Below are 18828 nucleotides of genomic sequence, written 5' to 3'. Positions count from 1 at the left end.
ATGTGGAAGGTCTTCAACAATAACTTAGGTAAATAAAGATGTACAGGCAGCAAAGAGAAGCAGGCACACAGTGAAAAAATAGGAAACGATATAATCATGCATACAGTCATAGCTGAAGAAAACATTTAATGGTGCATTTTGAAACTACATTTTTCTCTTTATTGCTTTGCTATTTTTGTGAATGTACATGTGTGTGGACATACAGGACAAAGGAATGCAAAAGAAGCCCGATCTTTATTTAGGAACGCTTGTAACTAAAGTCACAGATTTACCCCCTTCTCTGTCCACCCCAAATAAGAATAGGTCAGACATTGTTACTGTTGTTCAAAGTTTAACTTTGAACTGATCAAGGTTGTGGCTTAATTAGCATACAATACTTTGCACTCTCACCAGTCCGAGCAGCCTGATGCTGGTGCCACCTCAACTAATATGACAGTGGTGTGATCTGAAAAGCATTGTTCAGTCTATATTAATAGTACTGATACAGATGACTGTTAACTGAGGGTGAATATACTGGTGAAGTCAGGGATATAAATATACACTCAACATAGCATCATATCTAAACAAATAAATTGAGACAGATGTTGCTCTAGTATTTGAGATGAACTGTACATTTTTCTCCATTTTCACTTTTCATGTCTCACTACCTTTATATTGCACTTCCGTTGTTTTTCTTAACGCCATTAATCTTCTCTTGCCTAAGTTTCTTCTTTGATTTTCATTATCAAGCACACGGGTGGGTGCACTAAATAATGCTGTCAAGGGTAGCACTGACAGATAAATGGAAGGGTAAACAAAAAAGTTGCAAATTCAGTACATCAGTCTTCACCATCAGTGCATTATTAAGCTTATGCTTTCTTTGTCTTGTGAACCAGTTGTGCGGACGTCCATCCATCCCACCCTAGCTCGATAGCAACACCAGATTACAAAGCAATTCAATGGCATTCATTTTTCATTCAATGTCAGCATTCTTTATTCTTTATTCTTGTTTTCATGTAAGTGAAAGAATCTTCCATAGTATGATTTTAGCCTTTCAAAAATGTATAGTTCTGGCAACTCGGTCAATCCCAACCATGCTCCTAAAGGCTTCTTATTGTTATTTTTTGAAGGAGACTTCAGCTTTGATTCATTCCAACCTGCGCAGAAAGTACTGTGCAGATCTGTCAATTACTTTACACTGAGGGGTCAGAAGTTAGGGGCTGTGCAAAAGTAAAAAGCCGCCCATCTAAAGAAAGTGAGAGGGACGCTGGTCTGTGGGACTAGGCATGTTCATGTTTATTTAATTAAAAAGAAATTATCATTGTGCAAAAATATAACAATGTAGGATTATAGCAGGGAACGTAGCATGCAGCAAAACTGATACTTGTTTTACGTTCTTTTAATTTCATTTCTGTGCTTTACGGCCCTTTTTTTGCTGGAATCAGCAAGCACTTCCTGCCTGTTTTCCCAGTCTTGTGTGTGGGTTAATGCTGGTGGTTCCACAATTTGCATGTTTTCTCGTGTGTTAGTAGCAAGTGTGTTTGAAAACTGTAAAAGGCCAAACCTATAATAAACCTCTCATTAGTTCTTTTGTTTACGTATTTCATTTCTTAAAGAAACTTATTAGATTTCTAAGCTTCTCTGTTCATTATAAATCTTTTGTTTTTGTTTACGCATTAGCTCCACCATAGGTTGGAAGGGCTTAAAGATGAACTCAGAAGGCATAGAGGATACAACTCGCGAGTAACTATTACTGATCAAAGGAACTTCTACCATTCGCAAACTTTGCTTTGCGCTATGAGTTCGAGCTCCTTGCTATTCTATCTATGTGAAGATTCTTGACTGTCTGTTCTTCCCACCTTAACACTGTCCACTAGTCTACGCCTTTAACATTTGTCTTAGAATCTTTCAATTATCATTTTCACATTTAGAGCCTCCTAATTCATATATGGTGTAATCCTTGTTGTTTTGTGTCTGTGTGTGTGTGTGTGTATGTGTGTGCGTGTGTACACGTATGTGTTTATTTCTAAAGAGTATTGCTAGCTCCAGCACACACAAGCCCTTCTACATGGATTAGTTTTATTGCAACATGCCACGTTCATTTCTGACAAACCTTTCTTCCTTCATGCAGTTTTCATGGCTATTTATGCTTAGCGGATCTGATGCAACTTTTCTTTGAGCTATGATGTTCTGTCTAATAACTTTTGCCTCCATTTTGATGGGTTTTCCAGATTTCACGCATTTGCATTTTAATATTCTAGGACGAGGAATCATAAGCTTCCCCATTGTAGCATCCTCGCACAAACGTCATTTCATCGTGGTGATCCAGCTTTGTTCATCATGATTATTCTGTACAACTCACTGCATGTCTGTACGTTTGCACCTACCTGTACACAATATCGACTTTAAAAATAATGTCCGTTCTCTTTGCAGGTCCAGTCACGATGCAGCAGCAAGGAAAATATCCTGAGAGCCAGTAAGTACTTATCTAATTTTTGATCACCACACAATATTTGATAAGAGTATTAAAAACATTCAGCCATAAGGCAGCATTTCTTTGACATTAGGTATCTGTCTAAATAGAAGTATTTTGATTTTTGAGTATTGCTAAAAAAAAGAGACATGCTGTTGAAGCTTTTCATCTTGCACTCATCAGGACAGACACAAGAATGCCAAATTTCAAAGGGAGCAACAATCTATACTGCATGATAAAAGGGTGCTGATTGGTTGACAAGTTGACTCTGATTGGTTGAGGCATTGCCGTGGAGAATGTCCTTGCTTTACTCGTATAGAAGAGTGATCCTAACAGTAATCATGAACAATCACACAACATGGCTGCATCAGCACAAATAAGGCAAAATGCATAGAAATGCGAACTGCCTTCATCTGCATGGCACCAGCAGAGCTACCTTTGTTTTTTTTCCCTCCTCTAATTGTTCTATTTTCTAAAATCACAAGGGATCTGAATAAAGTAAACATAGGGAGAAACTATTCCCACTGGTGGGAGGATCAAGAACCAATTTAAGGTGATTTGCAAGAGAAGCAACATCAACATGAGGAAATCCTTTTTTCACGCAGTGAGTGGTTAGGATCCAGAATTCGCTGCCTGAGAGTGTGCTGGAGGCAGATTCAACCATGGCTTTCAAACAGAGAATTAGATCATTATCTGAAGAGGAAATTTTGCAGGGCTACAGGGAAAAGGTTGGGGAAGTGGGACTAGGTGAGTTGCTCTTACAGAGAGCCAGCAAGGACACAGTAGGTTGAATGGCCTCCTTCTGTGCTGTAACCATTCAATGATTCCGTACCTCCCTTGATCTTTTTCTTTTTCTCACTCTCACTGTCCTTTTGCTTTCTTTTCTGTTCTCTCAGGCAGCCCTGCACTTCTGCCTCCCCCTCTCTCTCTGCCTCCCCCTCTCTCGCCCTGCCTTCCCCTCCCCCTCACTTTCCCTCTGCCTCCCCCTCTCTCTTTGCCTCCCTCTTTCTGCTTCCCTCTTCTCTCTCTGCCTTCGCCCCCCTCTCTCTCTCTCTGTGCCTCCCCCCTCTCTCTCTCTCTGCCTCCCCCTCTCTCTGTGCCTCCCTCTTTTCTATCTCTCTGCCACCTTTTCCCCGCTCTCTGCCGCTCTGGCCTCCTCCATCTCTCCTCTGACTCTCTCTCTCTCTCCCTCTCCCTCTCCCTCTGCCTCTCTCGCTCCCTCTCTCCCCCTGTGCCCCTCTCCTCTCTCTCTCTGCCACCTTCCCCCCTCTCTCTGCCTCCTTCCCTCTCTCTCATTTTTCACTTTCTTCTGTCTTCTCCTCTCTGTTTTCCCTTCAACTTTTATCTCTCTTCCCGTACCACACTTCCTACTTTCCCCACTCTTTTCCTCCCTCTTGCTCTGCCTTTCCCCTCCTTCTTTCACTCCTCTGTCCTTCTTCTCCTGTATCATTTTCTTCAATTTTTCTTCCCCTTTCTCGCTCTTTCCCATCTCTTGACCTTCCAATATGACATTCAGCCTGAACAAAAACTGAAGGATCAGTTAGCTTGTTGGGAATCCAGAAAGGATAGCTTGCCAATATGGATTTTCAGTTATTGGTGCTCCAGAACATTCATTCAAATTTTTATTAATATTTTAAAAGGTGGTAGATGGATGTTATATGATATAATGAAAAACATTTCAAATGCTTGAAAACCTATGTCTCCACTCCCAAGTATAGGAAACAAGGCCTCGTCCTAATTTTGCTATCCAGTTCATACCTTAGCATGTTTTAAGAAGCCAAGGGGAAGCCAAGTTCAGTTTGGTGACTCTTATCCACTGAGAGGCTCAAACTGGCCTCTTGATAAACTTGCAATTTGCTGATTACCAGCTTCTAGTTCAGGGGAATCCAAAAGGAGTTCAGGTAGCCACAAGTGGAAAGGAACCAATAAGTAGCCATGGGAGAGCACCTACAGAGGAGTAATCACGATGGCCCATATTTCGCTTGAGCAGGGCACCTTGTAGCATGTGCTGTTAGTTGCATTTGCTTGTGCGCATTCAGGTTAAAAATAAATTTATTAAAAATAACAAAGATGCTGGAAGTACACACTGGAAATGGGGGGAGGGCATCTGGGACCTTTGTGAACAAACAGTATATCATAGATGTCAGTGTAAGTGTTGACCTTGCAAGCCTTGAAAAATCCCTCCAAAAACAGGGATCAACTTGTACGCCGAGTATAAAAGGGAACCATTGATCAGTGGTTCCCATTTTGAAATGTCATCAGTATCCGATACAAAGAGTGGCCGTGTCTTAGACTCTCACGCATCTTCGCAACACAGCCTGTATTGTCTGCTTGACCCCTTAGCACCCAGTTATCAGGCACCATGCATTTGTGGGCAGAAAAATTAAAGCTGACTACGAATGCAAACATAGCATGTCATGGTTGAAAAGCAGGGGTCAACTTATATGCCATGTATATAGGCAAAAATGTCACTCTTGGGGCTGGAAAAATTGGGTCATCTTATATGCTGATTCAACTTTCACACTGCGATTTGTGGTATCTCATGAACAAATGCAATTGATGGATTGTGGAAATAAGCAGAGGAAGGGTGAGAAGGAGTCAAATAAGGTGCAGAAAAAGAAATAGAGAGGAAAGTAATAATTTGATTAAGAGACAGAAAAGAAGTGAAATGACAATGCATTAGTTTAAAACTTGATATTTTTAAAATTTGTAACACGATTCTCAACCTGAAGGAGTAAGATCCCACACACTTAATTGTTCACTTGCTGGGAGAGAAAGGCTGACTGGTCATCAAGAACAATTAATATATTATAAGGATACTTACACTGTTAATTACTAGACTTAACTTTCGTGAGTATAATGGACGATTAATGTGTAAGATTTTGTTTTATTTCATTCATGGGATGTGTGCCTCGCTGGCAAAGCCAGCATTTATTGCCCATCCCCAGTTGCTCTTGGGAGGGTGGTGCTGACCCATCTACGTGAACGACTGCACTCCATGTGGTCAAGGTAATTCCTTGTGCTGTTAAGGAGGAAGTTCAACAATGAACAGCAACAATGGAGGAATGGCAATATAGTCCCAAGTGTGTGATATGAAGGGGGACTGTTACCATGCGCCTTCTGCTACTTGTCCTTCTAGGAAGTAGAGGTCGCAGGTTTGGAAGGTGATGTTGAAGGAGCCTTGACGAGTTGCTGCAGTGCATCTTGTAAATGGTATACACTGCAGTCACAGTGAGCCTGCGGTGGAGGACTGAATGTTTAAGGTGGTAGATGGGGTGGCAGTCATGTGGGCTGTCTTGTCCTGGATGGTGTCAAACTTCTTGTGTGTTGTTGGAGCTGCATTCATCCAGGCACTTGGAGAGTGTTCCATCGCACTCGTGACTTGTGCCTTTTGGATGGTAGGCAGGCTTTGAGGGTTCACTGGGTGAGTCACTTGTCACAGAATACCTAGCCTCTGACCTCCTTTTATAGCCATGGTATTTATGAGACTTGTCTAACAGTTAAGTTTCTGGTCATTGGTAACCTGCAGGATGTGGATGGTAGGGGATTCAGCAATAATAATACTGCTGAATATCAAGGGGAAGTGGTTAGATTCTCCCTTGTTGGAGATGGTCATTGCCTGGCATTTGTATGGCATGAATGTTACTTGCCACTTATCAGTTTAAGCCTGAAAGTTGTCTAGGTCTTGCTGCATGTAGACGTGGAATGCTTCATTATCTGCGGAGTTGCAAATGGAACTGAGCACTGTACAATCATCAGCAAACATCCACACTTCTGGCCTAATGATGGAGGGAAGGCCTTTGATGAAGCAGCTGAAGATGACATGGCCTAGGACACTACCCTGAGGAACTCCTGCAGTGACATCCTGGGCCTAGAATATTAGCTTCCAAAAACAGCAAATATCTTCCTTTGTACTCCAGCCAGTGGAGGGCCTTCCCACTGATTCCCATTAACTTAAATTTTACTAGAGCTCCTGGAAGGTGCACTCAGCACATGCTGCCTTGTAGTCAGGGCAATTAGTCTCACTTATCCTCCTGAATTCAGCTCATTTGTCCGTGCTTGGACCAAGGCTGCAATGATTTCTGGAGCTGAATGGTTCTGGCAGAATTGAAACTAAGCATCAGTGAGCAGGTTATTGTTGAGTAAGTGCCCTTGATAGCACTGTTGATGACACTTTTCATCACTTGGCTGATGATGGAGAGTAGGCTGGTGGGGCATTAATTAGCCAGATTGGATTTGTCCTGCTTTTTGTGAGTGATTTTCTACTTTGTCAGGTGGATGCTAGTGTTGTAAGTGCACTGGAACAGTTTGGCTAGAGTCATGGCTTGTTACAGACCTAAGTCTTAATTGCTACAGCTGGGAGTTGTAAGAGTTTATAGCCTTTGCAGAATCCAGTGCATTTAGCTGCTTCTTTATATCATATGGAGTGAATCTAATTGGTTGAAGACTAGTTTCTGGAGAACTCAGGAGGAGGCTGAGATGGATCATCCCTCAGCATTTCTGGCTGAAGGTGGTTGTAAATGCTTCAGCCTTGTCTTTTGTACTCACACGCTGGACTCTATCATCATTGTTAGTTGTCTAATTGTTCACCAACATTCACAACTGATTGTGGCAAGACTGTAGAACTTTGATCTGATTTGTTGATTGTGGGATTGCTTAACTGAGTCGGTAGCAAGCTGTCTCCCATGTTGTAGCTTCGTCAGGTTAGCACCTCATTTTTAGGTACACCTGGTGCTGTTCCTCTTCTACATTAGTCATTGAACCAGGGTTGGGCCTTTGGCTTGATGGTACTGGCAGAGTGATGAACATGCCAAGTCATGGGTTTACAGTTTGTGAAGGTAAACAGCTGCGCTGCTGCTGATGGCTCAGATCACCACATGATGTCCAGTTCTGAGCTGCTAGATGTGTTCTGAGTTTATCCCATTTAGCACAGCGCTAGTGTCACACAACATGTCCTCAGTGTGAAGACAGTACTTTGTCTCCACAAGAACTGTGCAGTGGTCACTTCTGCCAGTACTGTCATGGACAGATTTATTGGTGAGGGTAAGGTGAAGTGCATTTTTCCCTTATGCTGGTTCTCTCACAGCCTGCTGTGAGCCTAGTCTTGCATTTGTGACCTTCAGGACTCAGCTAATGCAGTCAGTGATGGGGATACCAAAGCACCCTTGGCGATGGACCAACTTCATGAAAACCACAGGGTGATTAAAGACAAGAAGCCCATTTTTGTGAAACTAACAGCCAAGCTGCAGAAATCCAACAAACTGTAACAATCTGCAATTCACATGGTAACGCTTCCACACCAGAAGTTCCTGGTTAATTGGTGCAATAATAACGTCATGCATTGTTTAGACACAGTTATGTTTTCATGAAAACCTGGGCATTTAGAATAAACTTTAAGATAATGATAGAGAGAGATACTGATAGTACAAATAGCAAGATAATAGACTGGAGGGAAAAGATAACTAAGGAAGTGAGGACATTGTTAAAGAAGGTAAACTGGGAAAAAATATTGACAGCAGTGGGTATTGGATGGGGAGAGCAATAGAGTTCAGGAGAAATATATTTCAGTAAGAAATAAGAACAGCTAGCCAAGAATGAGATGCCATGGATAAATAGAGAGAGGTGCAACGAGATTGTGGAACTTGCTACAACATAAAGCAGTTAAGGCAGACAGCATTGATATATTTAAGGGGCAATTTAGTGCATACACAAGGGAGAAGAGATCAAAGAGATATAGAGTCAGGGTGGAAGGAAGTAATTAAGAGTGGGAGGAGGCTCGGCACGGGCTTGTTGGTCTGAATGCCCTATTTCTGTGCTGTAGCTCATATAAAATTCTGTCTAAGTAGTCAGTATATCTTGACAAACATACTTGCTGGCATGGTGGTCTATGGGCTTCAGTGGCAGTGAGAGTAACTGGTCTATAATCAATGGAAAAGTGTATTATATTTTGAATATTCACTTTGGCCATGCTCAGGCTTCCACTATAGTGTGGTGAGAAGAATGGGCTGTTGAAATTTAAATTGGACAACTATAAGCCTTTAAATCAATACTACATTGCAAAAACAAAGGGACATTTTACTGTGTTTCTCTGCATTCCTTTCGTAGGAAGTTTATTCTAACAGCATTATTATTTCTGATGGTACATCTTTTAACTTGATTTCGTCAAAGACTATTTTGTTTTGCTTGATCAGCTTCTTACCAAAATTGATTCGGAAGTAATAGCTGCCCAAAAAAAAAATAGAATCATACCAAATTAGTACGTTTAAATAATTCAGGGCTTTCTTTTTGTTAAAAATTCTGTTAGATAATTTTATTGTTTGCGGTTCTGGTGGTTGAAGGAATGGAAAAGCCACATCTATTTACTGGCGCTCCAGATTTAGACTACAAATTTCAACTATTCCAAAACATATAAAAAAAAAACAAACCCCTGCGAAAAGCATTGTGAGTGTCTGTACTTTTGCCCATAAATACTGAATTAATCATTTGGAAAAATCATTAATTGTGATTTTGCCAAGCCTGATTAAGTGACTTCCTATCATGAAACTCTGTTACCTTACTAATGTCAGTCTGTTGGAAACTGTACAAGCATTTGTTAATGTGGTGAAAATCACTAAATTGTATCTAAATAACATTGAGTTTTCACCTCGTTTACTGATTTTGGTCATCAGCTTCCCAGTGCTCTTTTAAAAATAAAATAAACATGCCAAGAGTTTGTCTGTACATCCATGAATTAAATCCTAATGACTGTATAGAAGTACTCTTTTAGAAATGCACAGTAATAATTACAAAATCTATATATACTGGGCCAAGATGAGATTAGTTGATGAAGGGCCTTGCATTTAAAGAAGGGACCAAATGTTAATTAAGTAAAAACAGAAAATGCTGGAAATGCTTGGCAGGTCAGCCAGCATCTGTGGAGAGGTGCTGCCACAGATGCTGCCTGGCCTGCTGAGTATTTCCAGCATTTTTGGATTTTATTTCACGTTTCTAGCACCTGCAGTTTTGCTTTTACGAGTTACTTGATTGCTGTTGAAATTTGCAAAACTGTCTCGGTATACTATACTGTTGCTTGTGGGCTGTAATCAGATCACTTAACTACTAAAGACTCAAGTCAAATCTAATTAAAAACAGTTTAGTCATTTCACTTCAGATTTGTAAAACACACTTACCGTTTTCCAAGATACATATATTTTTAGAATCAATCAGCTTGGCTAATTTTTAAGTCTTGTATTTTCCTGTTGAAACAATATTGTAAGTCCCTTCCAGCTTGCTATGGCCTGTGCTGGAGATACCCAGAAGTTTACTGTGTCAAGTATATGATGTTGCTTTGTTAACATTCATTTCAGCATCAGGCTCATGCTCACCAATGAGCTGCCTCCCCTTCACCTCAGCAGAGCTGCTCCTGCTCCTCGTGTTTGTGAACATGAAGACAGACATTGTCAGCTTTGTTCCAGATAAAAAGAGATTTTTTTTTTTAAAAAAAGCAGGTCAAATAAATGTGATTGATTTGCAGTAGGTCTGAGAGCAGAGCAATTGGGCAAGTCCATGATGAGGATTGTGGTTCCTAACAGAAAGTTAGTGGTGTCACAATTCTTAGTTTTAAAGGCAAATGCTTTTCTGATTGTCAAAATATTATCTAAATCTGAGGAGAACTCCCTTTATTGCTTTTTGTTTTGATATCTTCTCGTCCCACATCAGGCAGAACTTTAACACCAAAAGAATAATTAGATAAGCGAAATAAGTTACATAGGCAGGGCATTGAAACAGACAATAGGTGTTCAAGGGGCAATTAGATCCACTCGTGGGGAGAGGGAGATTTGATGGAGATGATGTGGAGGAAGACCAGTGAGGGTTGATGAATTTCTGGGGAATGTTTCCTGAGCCCTTCGCAGATTCCTAGTTCAGGGGCATTTGCATAACGTTAAGACCATAAGACATAGGAGCAGAAGTAGGTCATTCGTCCCATCGAGTCTGGTCTGCCATTCAATAAGATCATGGCTGATCTGATAACCCTCAACTCCACTTTCCTGCCTTTTTCCCATAACCCTTGATTTCATTACTGATTAAAAATTTGTCTATCTCCGCCTTGAATATACTTAATGACCCAGCCTTTACAGCTTTCTGCAGTAAAGATTCACTACCCTCTGAGAGAAGAAATTCCTCCTCATCTCTGTCTTACATGGGTGACCCCTTACTCTGAGATTATGCCCTCTGGTCCTAGACTCTCCCACAAGGGGAAACAACCTCTCAGCATCTACCCTGTCAAGCACCCTAAATATCTTATATGTTTCAATAAGTTCGTCTCTCCTTCTTCTAAACTCCAATGAATACAGGCCCAAGCTACTCAACCTCTCCTCACAAGAAAATCCCTCCATACCCAGAATCAGCCTAGTGAATCTTCTCTTGTCTGCCTCCAATGCCAGCATATCTCCCCTTAGACAAGGGGACCAAAACTGTTCATAGTATCCTAGGTGTGGCCTAACTAGTGCCTTGTATAGTTTTAGCAAGACTTCCCTATTTTTATACCCCATTCCCTTTGAAACAAAGGCCAACATTCCATTTGCCTTCCCTATTACCTGCTGAACTTGTATGTTGTCTTTTTGGGATTCATGCATGAGGACTCCCAAAACCCTCTATGCTATAGCTTTCTGCAGTCTTTCTCCATTTATATAATGTTCAGCTCCTCTATTCTTCCTGCCAAAATGCATAACCTCACATTTTCCTACATTATATTCCACCTGCCAAGTTTTTGCCCACTCACTTAACCTATCTATATCCCCCTGTAGGCTCTTTGCATTGGCAGGCACCTGTGCCATTTAGACTGGGATACTGGCCTCAGGGAACTGACAGCAGGGTCTCTGGCCTGGTCGGATCAGAAGTGGACCAAATGTGCACCTAAAGATTGCAACAAAAAAAGAAACTTGTCCAATTCTTTTAAAAGGGCAGGTTCCCTACTTGATTTTATAACATTTAAATATGCCTGAACAACACTGGCTATTAGAGGTGCACCAACTCAGTGTTGCAAAGGGTGGAAACGGGGTTAAATGTCCTATGACATTATCACTGAACATTCAGGCAATGCCCCAGAAAGGCCAGATATTTTGGTAGGAAGGGAGCCATCACGGTTTTCCTCATCTCAACCAGAATTCGGTGTTTTGACACCGAAATGATCAAGGAAATTTAGGACCACTATATCAATGAGAGAGAGGTTTTAAATATTTGACATCTGAGGCATCTTTCTATCTTATCAGAAACCAAATTATTTTACTTTTAAATATTACATTGTATGAAGTTAATTTGGATACCTTTCGATTATTGCGTTCTTTGCTGGAATATTCGTGTTACAGAATTATGGTATTTCAATGGAAGTTTGACAGCAGGTACCTAGTAGGGTGACTGATTTTAATACTATAAACAAAAATAAAGCAGTGTCCTGCATTAGTAACCTGACCCGGAGCAAAGTATGTCAGATTTCAAATGAGTTAATGCTCTAGTGAGTCAAGTGAATTAAATATGAAAGTAAGAAACTGAGGCCTGGTCACCTTATACCTCCTTTTATCATTCACTCATCTTTGGTCTCAATTTCATTGTGCAACTGACATAAATACTGTGGCGACAAGAGCAGGTCAGAGGCTGGGAATCCTGAGGAGTGTAACTCACCTCCTGACTCCCCAAAGCCCATCACCATCTACATGGCACAAATCAGGAGTGTGATGGAATACTCTCCACTCGCCTGGGTGAGTACGACTCCACCGACACTCGAAGCTCAACACCATCCAGGACAAAGCTGTCCACTTGATCGGCTCCCCCTCCATCAAATGAAACATTCACTCCCTCCACTGCCGCCGCCCGGAGGCAGCAGAGTGAGCTATATGCAAGATCCACAGCAGCAACCTTTCAAGCCTCCTTTAACAGCACCTTCCAAACTCGCAACCTCAAACACCTAGTAGGACAAGGGCAGCAGATGCATGGGAACACCACCACCTGCAGGTTCCCCTCCAAACCACTCACCATCCTCACTGTTTCTTCTCTGTTGGGATCAAAGTCCTGGAATTCCCTTCCTTACAGCACTCTGGGTATACCTACAGCCGATGGACTAAAGCAGGTCAAGAAGGCAGCTCACCACCACCTTCTCAAGGACAATTAGGGATGGACAATAAATGCTGGCCCAGCCAGTGACACCCGCATCCATGAAAGAGAGAAAAAAAATTCTTTCTTGTCCTCCAACATTCCATATGCATGATAGGGGCATTCTTGATGCTCATGAATTCTGACCATGTTGATATAAAAACTCCTCACACCCCATTCTGCCAGAACTTTGACTTTTCTTAGGCTCCCCATTAGAAAAGAAAGTGTAATGATTGTGCCACATCTGAGTGCTTTATAAATGAGAGCAGGGAGCAACAATTAAGAATGCTATGAATGAATTGTGCTGGTCATCTTAGCATTGATTAATGGTAAATGGCCGAGAAAATTAAGGGAGCCTTTTTCAGCTGGGCTTTGATTTCCCTTGTTAATGCTGCCCCCTAATGCCATAAGTCAGTAATGCTGTCACTAACCACAAAAAAGGTCAAGCTTCTTTGCTGTACCTTTTTCTTTCTGTCGGCTGTATTCCGTTTATTAATGTAAGTGTGAGTAATTTGTTTTGATACAACGCGAGCAAACAGTGACAAAAAGGCAGCAGTGCCAGTGTTGACAAATTTCATATTGAATATGTATAAAGGGTTATACTGGGTAATGAATATGTATGAAGCGTTTTTTCATTAATAATTGGTCCTGCATTGTTATTATTGCTTGCTACTGAATTCTGACTGGTACCGTAGTTAAGATGTTAGGAAAGTAGGTGTTGCTCTGCTGTGTACAGATCCACTAAAAAGCAATTAGACAAAAGTGGGATGTCAACGTGAAATGCAGTTTCCTGTTTTGTACCTTCGTCAAAGAAGAATAAAAAGCATTCTGAGACCATTGTTAAGTACACATCCCACTGCATTCAAATGTAAAATGTGTCACTTAGTAGAGCATTTTCAGGGAAGGATTGTAAGCTTTCTTAACCACTGCTGCGTTGTCAGTCTGAGGCAAACACTAGGTTTCTGGCATAGTTCTGAATTTAGTTCGAGTTTAGTTTAGAATTTGCAGACAGGAAGAGGTATTAATGTGTTGTATGGGTGTTAATCTCTTAACCCTTGGAGTGCCGCCAACAAGATAACTGGCTCCAGCAAGTCTGCTTACTCATAGGTAAGTGACCTTGCTCAACACTCTGCATTTGCACTTCCAGGGTCATAATGAGAAATGGGTGAAAAATTTGCCCTGTCACCATAAACATGCAGTCAGGTTAAAACTCCAATCATCCATCTCCTAATTGGCTGCAAAATACAACAGATTTTGGAGCTGTTTCTCAGCCAATCAGAGAAACATTTTATCGTATTTGGTCCTAGTTCAAAAAATTGACAGAGGATGAGAAGGCACAGAAAATCCGGTAGGTTTTCTGAATTAAAGCAACAAATTCAATATACATCAATATACATCAACAATAATTGAACGTTTAAGAGAAAAATATGCAAGCTTAAGAAAACGGCAGAGTAGTAAAGGATTTTCCAACTTTTTAAAATTTTTTATGATATTAATAGTAATAGAATAACTTCTCGTTGGTGTTGTTTCTGTAACAGCAAGGTAATTCTTCAGTTACGTAAAAATGCACTGGCTGTCCTGGAGGTGCTGAGTTTGTAATGGTTAATTCTATTCTTAAGTGTCTCTTGTAATGCAGTTTAAAATTATTGAAGCCCACATGTGAAATTGTACCACTCTTATCAAGATTAGCATTTGTGTGCTCCCTTAGTTTTAGCTATTTGAATGTTTGGTGTTGTGTCTGTTTGTGTCATCTTTGCTGAATTGGACTTAAAACTCTGCAGCATTAAGCTTGTTATGGTCATTATGTAGGGACTTCTCACTGGCAGCAGCGTTATCACTGATGTCCGTGTTCTAGTTACATAAGAGAGCAACTAAGAAAAAGGGTATGTCACCCCATCCTACCCAGGTTTTTAAGCCATAAAAATATGCACAAAGGTGGGAACTCAGTATTGAATTGGCCAGTACATAGAAAAGGAGCAGGCAATCTCGGGCAAACTAACGCAATTTAAAATCTTCAGGTTTTTCTTGCAATACGTAGGCTAGGGGAGATTTAGATGCAGTACTTCGGAGCTGCACCATTAGTTGATGGTAAACTGATTTGGGGGAACTGGACTGCATTCATCTCATGCTTCTTGAAGTTTAAGCAGTGGCTTGGAAACAGTACTCATTTAACATGGGTGCATTTATATGATTAATTCCCATCATCGCAGATGTCAGTCTTCAGCCAATTTGATTCACTCTATGTGATAGGCATTGGATAAGGCAAAGGTCATGAGCCCCAACAACATGCCCGCTGTCATGCCAAGAATTTGTACTTCAGGACGAGCCAAGTATCTCCAATCAGCGGCAAGACTTGCACCTACCCGACATTTTGGAAAATTGCCTAAGTACGTCCTGTCACACAGGAAAGCAGGAAAATCTGATCCAGCCAATTATCGCTCCATCAGCCTACTTCAATTATCAGCAACGTGATGGAAGGTGTCATCGACAGTGCTCTCAATCAGCACTTACTCAGCAATAGCCTGCTCACTGCTGCACAGTTTGGGCTCTGCTGGGACCACTCAGCTCCTGACCTCACTCCAGCCTTACAAACATGGACAAAAGAGCTGAACTCAAAACATGAGGTGAGAGTGACTGCCCTTGACATCAAGGTATTGTTTGACTGAGTGTTGCGTCAAGGAGTTTGAGTAAAATTGAAGACAATGGAAAATAAATAGTCGTCTGGCAGTACAGAACTTGAGTATTGCTGAAAGAAGAGACATTTTTCTGTCAAAGCTTTTCATCTTGCACTCATCAGGACAATTTGCAAGAAAGTACCAAAGTCAGGGGAAATAACATATTTAAACTGTATGAAAAGAGAGGTCATTGATGCAGGAGGACCTCAGGCAAGTGTCCTGGGTCAGCCACCTTCAGTTGCTTCATAAATGACCTTCCCTCCAACATAAGGTCAGAGGTAGGGATGTTTGCTAAAGATTGCACAGTGTTCAGTTCCATTCGCAACTCCTTATATAATGAAGTAGTAAGTGCCTACATGCAGCAAGACATTGACAATCCACTGGTTTGAGCTGATAAATGGTAAGTAACATTGATGGCTCACAAGTGCCAGGCAATGACAATCTCAACTAGAGAGAATGTAACAATCTCCCTTGACATTCAGTGGCATTACCATTGCTGAGACCCCCCACCATCAATATCCTGAGGGTCCCATTGAGCAGAAACTTAACTGGATCAGTCATGTAAGTACAGTGACGACAAGAGCAGAAGTTGGGAATTCAGGAGTGTGATGGAATGCTCTCTACTTAACTGGATGAGTACAGCTTTAACAACATTCAAGAAGCTTAACACCATCCAGGACAAAACAGCCCACTGGACTGGCCCCTCATCCACCGCCTTAAATATTCACTTCCTTCACCACCCCTGTGTACCTTGCCTGCAGTGTGTTCCAATTACAAAATGCACCTCAGTATCTCACCGACCCTCATCGACAGCACCTTCTAACACACGACCTCTATCACCTACAAGAACAAGGACAGCAGCAGCATGGAAAAACCACCATCTGCAAGTTCCCCTCCACGTTACACACCATCCTGTCTTGGAACTATATCACCATTACTTCACTGTCACTGGGTCAAAAGGCTGGAAATTCCTTCCTAACAGCACTGTGCGTGCACCTACACCACATGGACTGCAGCGGTTCAAGAAGGCAGCTCACCACCACCTTCTCAAGGGCAGTTAGGGAGGGACACATCGCACAAATGAATTTCAGAAATCTTGTTGCTGATTAAAATCAGCAGTATTTAGTGTTACTTAATGAGGAGCTGGTGGAATCTGGAATTATTGCCACTTAATCTTAAGAGATGTTTCCATCACAACCACAGCAATTTGTTTCTCACGGTAAAGTGGTTTACCAGAGAAAGAGTTTCCTGCTAGTTTAGGTGAACTGAAATCTGCATCACTTTCTCCTGGGAAAGTTGACGCTCACGCCACAAGAAAATTACTTCCTCCCATGCGCATGTCTCAAAGAAAAAGCTGCATCGTGTTGGTAAACTCACGATATTGACATGCAGATGTTCAGAAAATAAGATGTAGGCCCGGAAGACCATGCAGTTTGATAGCCTTCCTGTCCTCAAAATAGTAATTACCTTCCCCAGAGAACGCTTTAGGGGCGTATTAAGTTGAAGATATGGAGTAGATTTTCTTCTCTGCTTCAGATAGTGCAGTTCCATCCTTCACATGTAGCAATCCTGTTCTGCCAAGTGTTTACTTTTCCCTCTTCCAATCTGTAAAGAAGGAAGACTTGCATTGGTACAGCAGCCTTCATGGCCATAAGACATTCCAAAACTCTTTACAGCCTACTTTTGAAGTGTGGCCAATGTTGTAATGTGGGAAACGCAGTAACCAATTTGCTACTTTAGTTGATATCACATCATGATGTTATGTTGATGTTTACTAAAGTTCACAATTAGCTTGACATCGATTTCTGGTTAAGCTTTGTTGGCAACTACTTGTTGCCATTAAACTTCTATAAAAGGGGAAGGGTATGATAAGCATATGTACAAATGTTGGCAAGTGTAATCCAGGTTAGTTCTCAGAATAGTAAGTCATTTGGAGAGTGGGTTGTGCTAAAATCACTCACAATTGCTCCTGGTAATGGTAAATAAACGGGGCTTTAGTTTTATGGCTTTGCCTACTCCTACTATATGGAAGGAGCTGTACACAGAAATTTGAATAACTGAATAACAGTCGTTACCTGCCTGTCTTTCCTCATTTCAAATGTAAAACATTGCTCTCTGTCAAATCGTTTTTCACAGGCTAATTGTTAATCTCTTTTCAATTGCATTGACAAGTTTGTCAATTATATTGTTAAGGTTTATCAATTAGATTGTTATGACTAGGAGAAACAGATAATGGGTGTTAATTGTCTCCGAGCACATATAAATAGGGGGTAGCTGGGACACTGGGTTGAGTGGGAGGAGAGCCGAGAGACTGAACAAGTCAATCACAGAATCACAGAATTTTAACAGCACCGAAAGAGGCCATTCGGCCCATCGTGTCTGCACCTGCTCTCCAAATGAGCATTGTGACTTAGTGCCATTGCTGCCTTTTCCTCATGCCCCCATACATTGTTTCTATTCAAATAATCATTCTTAAATGCCTCCATTGAACCTACCTCCACTACACTTCCAGGCAGTGCATTCCAGACCTGGACCACTTGTTGTGTGAAAAAGTTTTTTCTCATGTCACATTTGCTTCTCTTACAAATCACTTTAAATCTGTGCCCTCTCGTTCTAGATCCTTTTACAAGCAGGAACAGCTTCTCCCTATCTACTCTGTCCAGCCCCATCATGACTTTGAACGTCTCTATCAAATCTACTCTTAACCGCCTTCTCTCTAAGGAGAGCAGTTCCAACCTCTCCAATCTATCTTCTTAACTCTCATTCCTGGAACCATTCTTGTAAACCTCTTCCACACTCTCTCCAATGTGTTCACATCCTCCCTATAATGTGGCACCCAAAACTGCACACAATATTCCAGCTGAGGTCTAACGAGTGAGTTATATAAATTCAGCATAATCTCCTTGCTCTTGCACTCTGTGCCCCTATTAATAAAGCCCATGATACTATGTGCTTTATTAACTGCTCTCTCCACCTGTCCTGCCACCTTCAATGATCTATGCATGTATACACCCAGGTCATTCTGCTCCTGCAACCCCTTCAAAATTTCACCCCTTATTTTATATTGGCTGTCCATTTTCTTCCTACCATAATACATCACCTCACACTTCTCCATATTGAACTTCATCTGCCACCTATCTGTCCACTCCACCAACTGGCCCTTGAAGTTCTACACTGTCCTCCCCACAGTTTACAACACTCTCAAGCTTCGTATCATCCGCAGACTTTGAAGTTGTCACCACACCAAGAACTAGAGCATTAATCTACATATCTGGAAAAGCAAGGGTCCCAATACTGACCACTGGGGAACTCTACTACAAACCTTCCTCCAGCCCGAACAATATCCATTGATCATTACTCTCTGCTTCCTATTTTTCAGCCAATTTTGTATCCACGTTGCTACTGTCCCTTTTATTCCATGAGCAATAACTTTTCTCACAAGTCTGTTGTGTGGCACTGTATCAAATGCTTTTTGAAAGTCCATGTACACCACATCAACAGCATTACCCTCATCGACCTTTCCTGTTACCTCTTCAAAAAAACTCGAGCAAGTCAGTTAAACATGATTTCCAC

General features: G+C 41.4%; 1 protein-coding gene across 8 annotated transcripts in view; it reads left to right on the top strand.

Annotated features, from left to right (window-relative positions):
* The window catches only part of gphnb (gephyrin b), a 432935-nt gene that overhangs the window by 315724 nt on the left and 98383 nt on the right, over positions 1 to 18828 (top strand). For all 8 annotated transcript variants that reach the window (XM_041214790.1, XM_041214785.1, XM_041214786.1 and 5 more), the window contains one exon: positions 2413 to 2455. In XM_041214790.1, coding sequence (XP_041070724.1) covers positions 2413 to 2455 — 43 coding nt within the window. The remainder of the gene's footprint in view (positions 1 to 2412; positions 2456 to 18828) is intronic.

The sequence above is a fragment of the Carcharodon carcharias genome, chromosome 20 (assembly GCF_017639515.1).
Source record: "Carcharodon carcharias isolate sCarCar2 chromosome 20, sCarCar2.pri, whole genome shotgun sequence".
In the NCBI taxonomy this organism is placed as follows: Eukaryota; Metazoa; Chordata; class Chondrichthyes; order Lamniformes; family Lamnidae; genus Carcharodon; species Carcharodon carcharias.
Note: the sequence above shows the minus strand (reverse complement) of the source record. Positions and strands in the feature narration are given on the sequence as shown.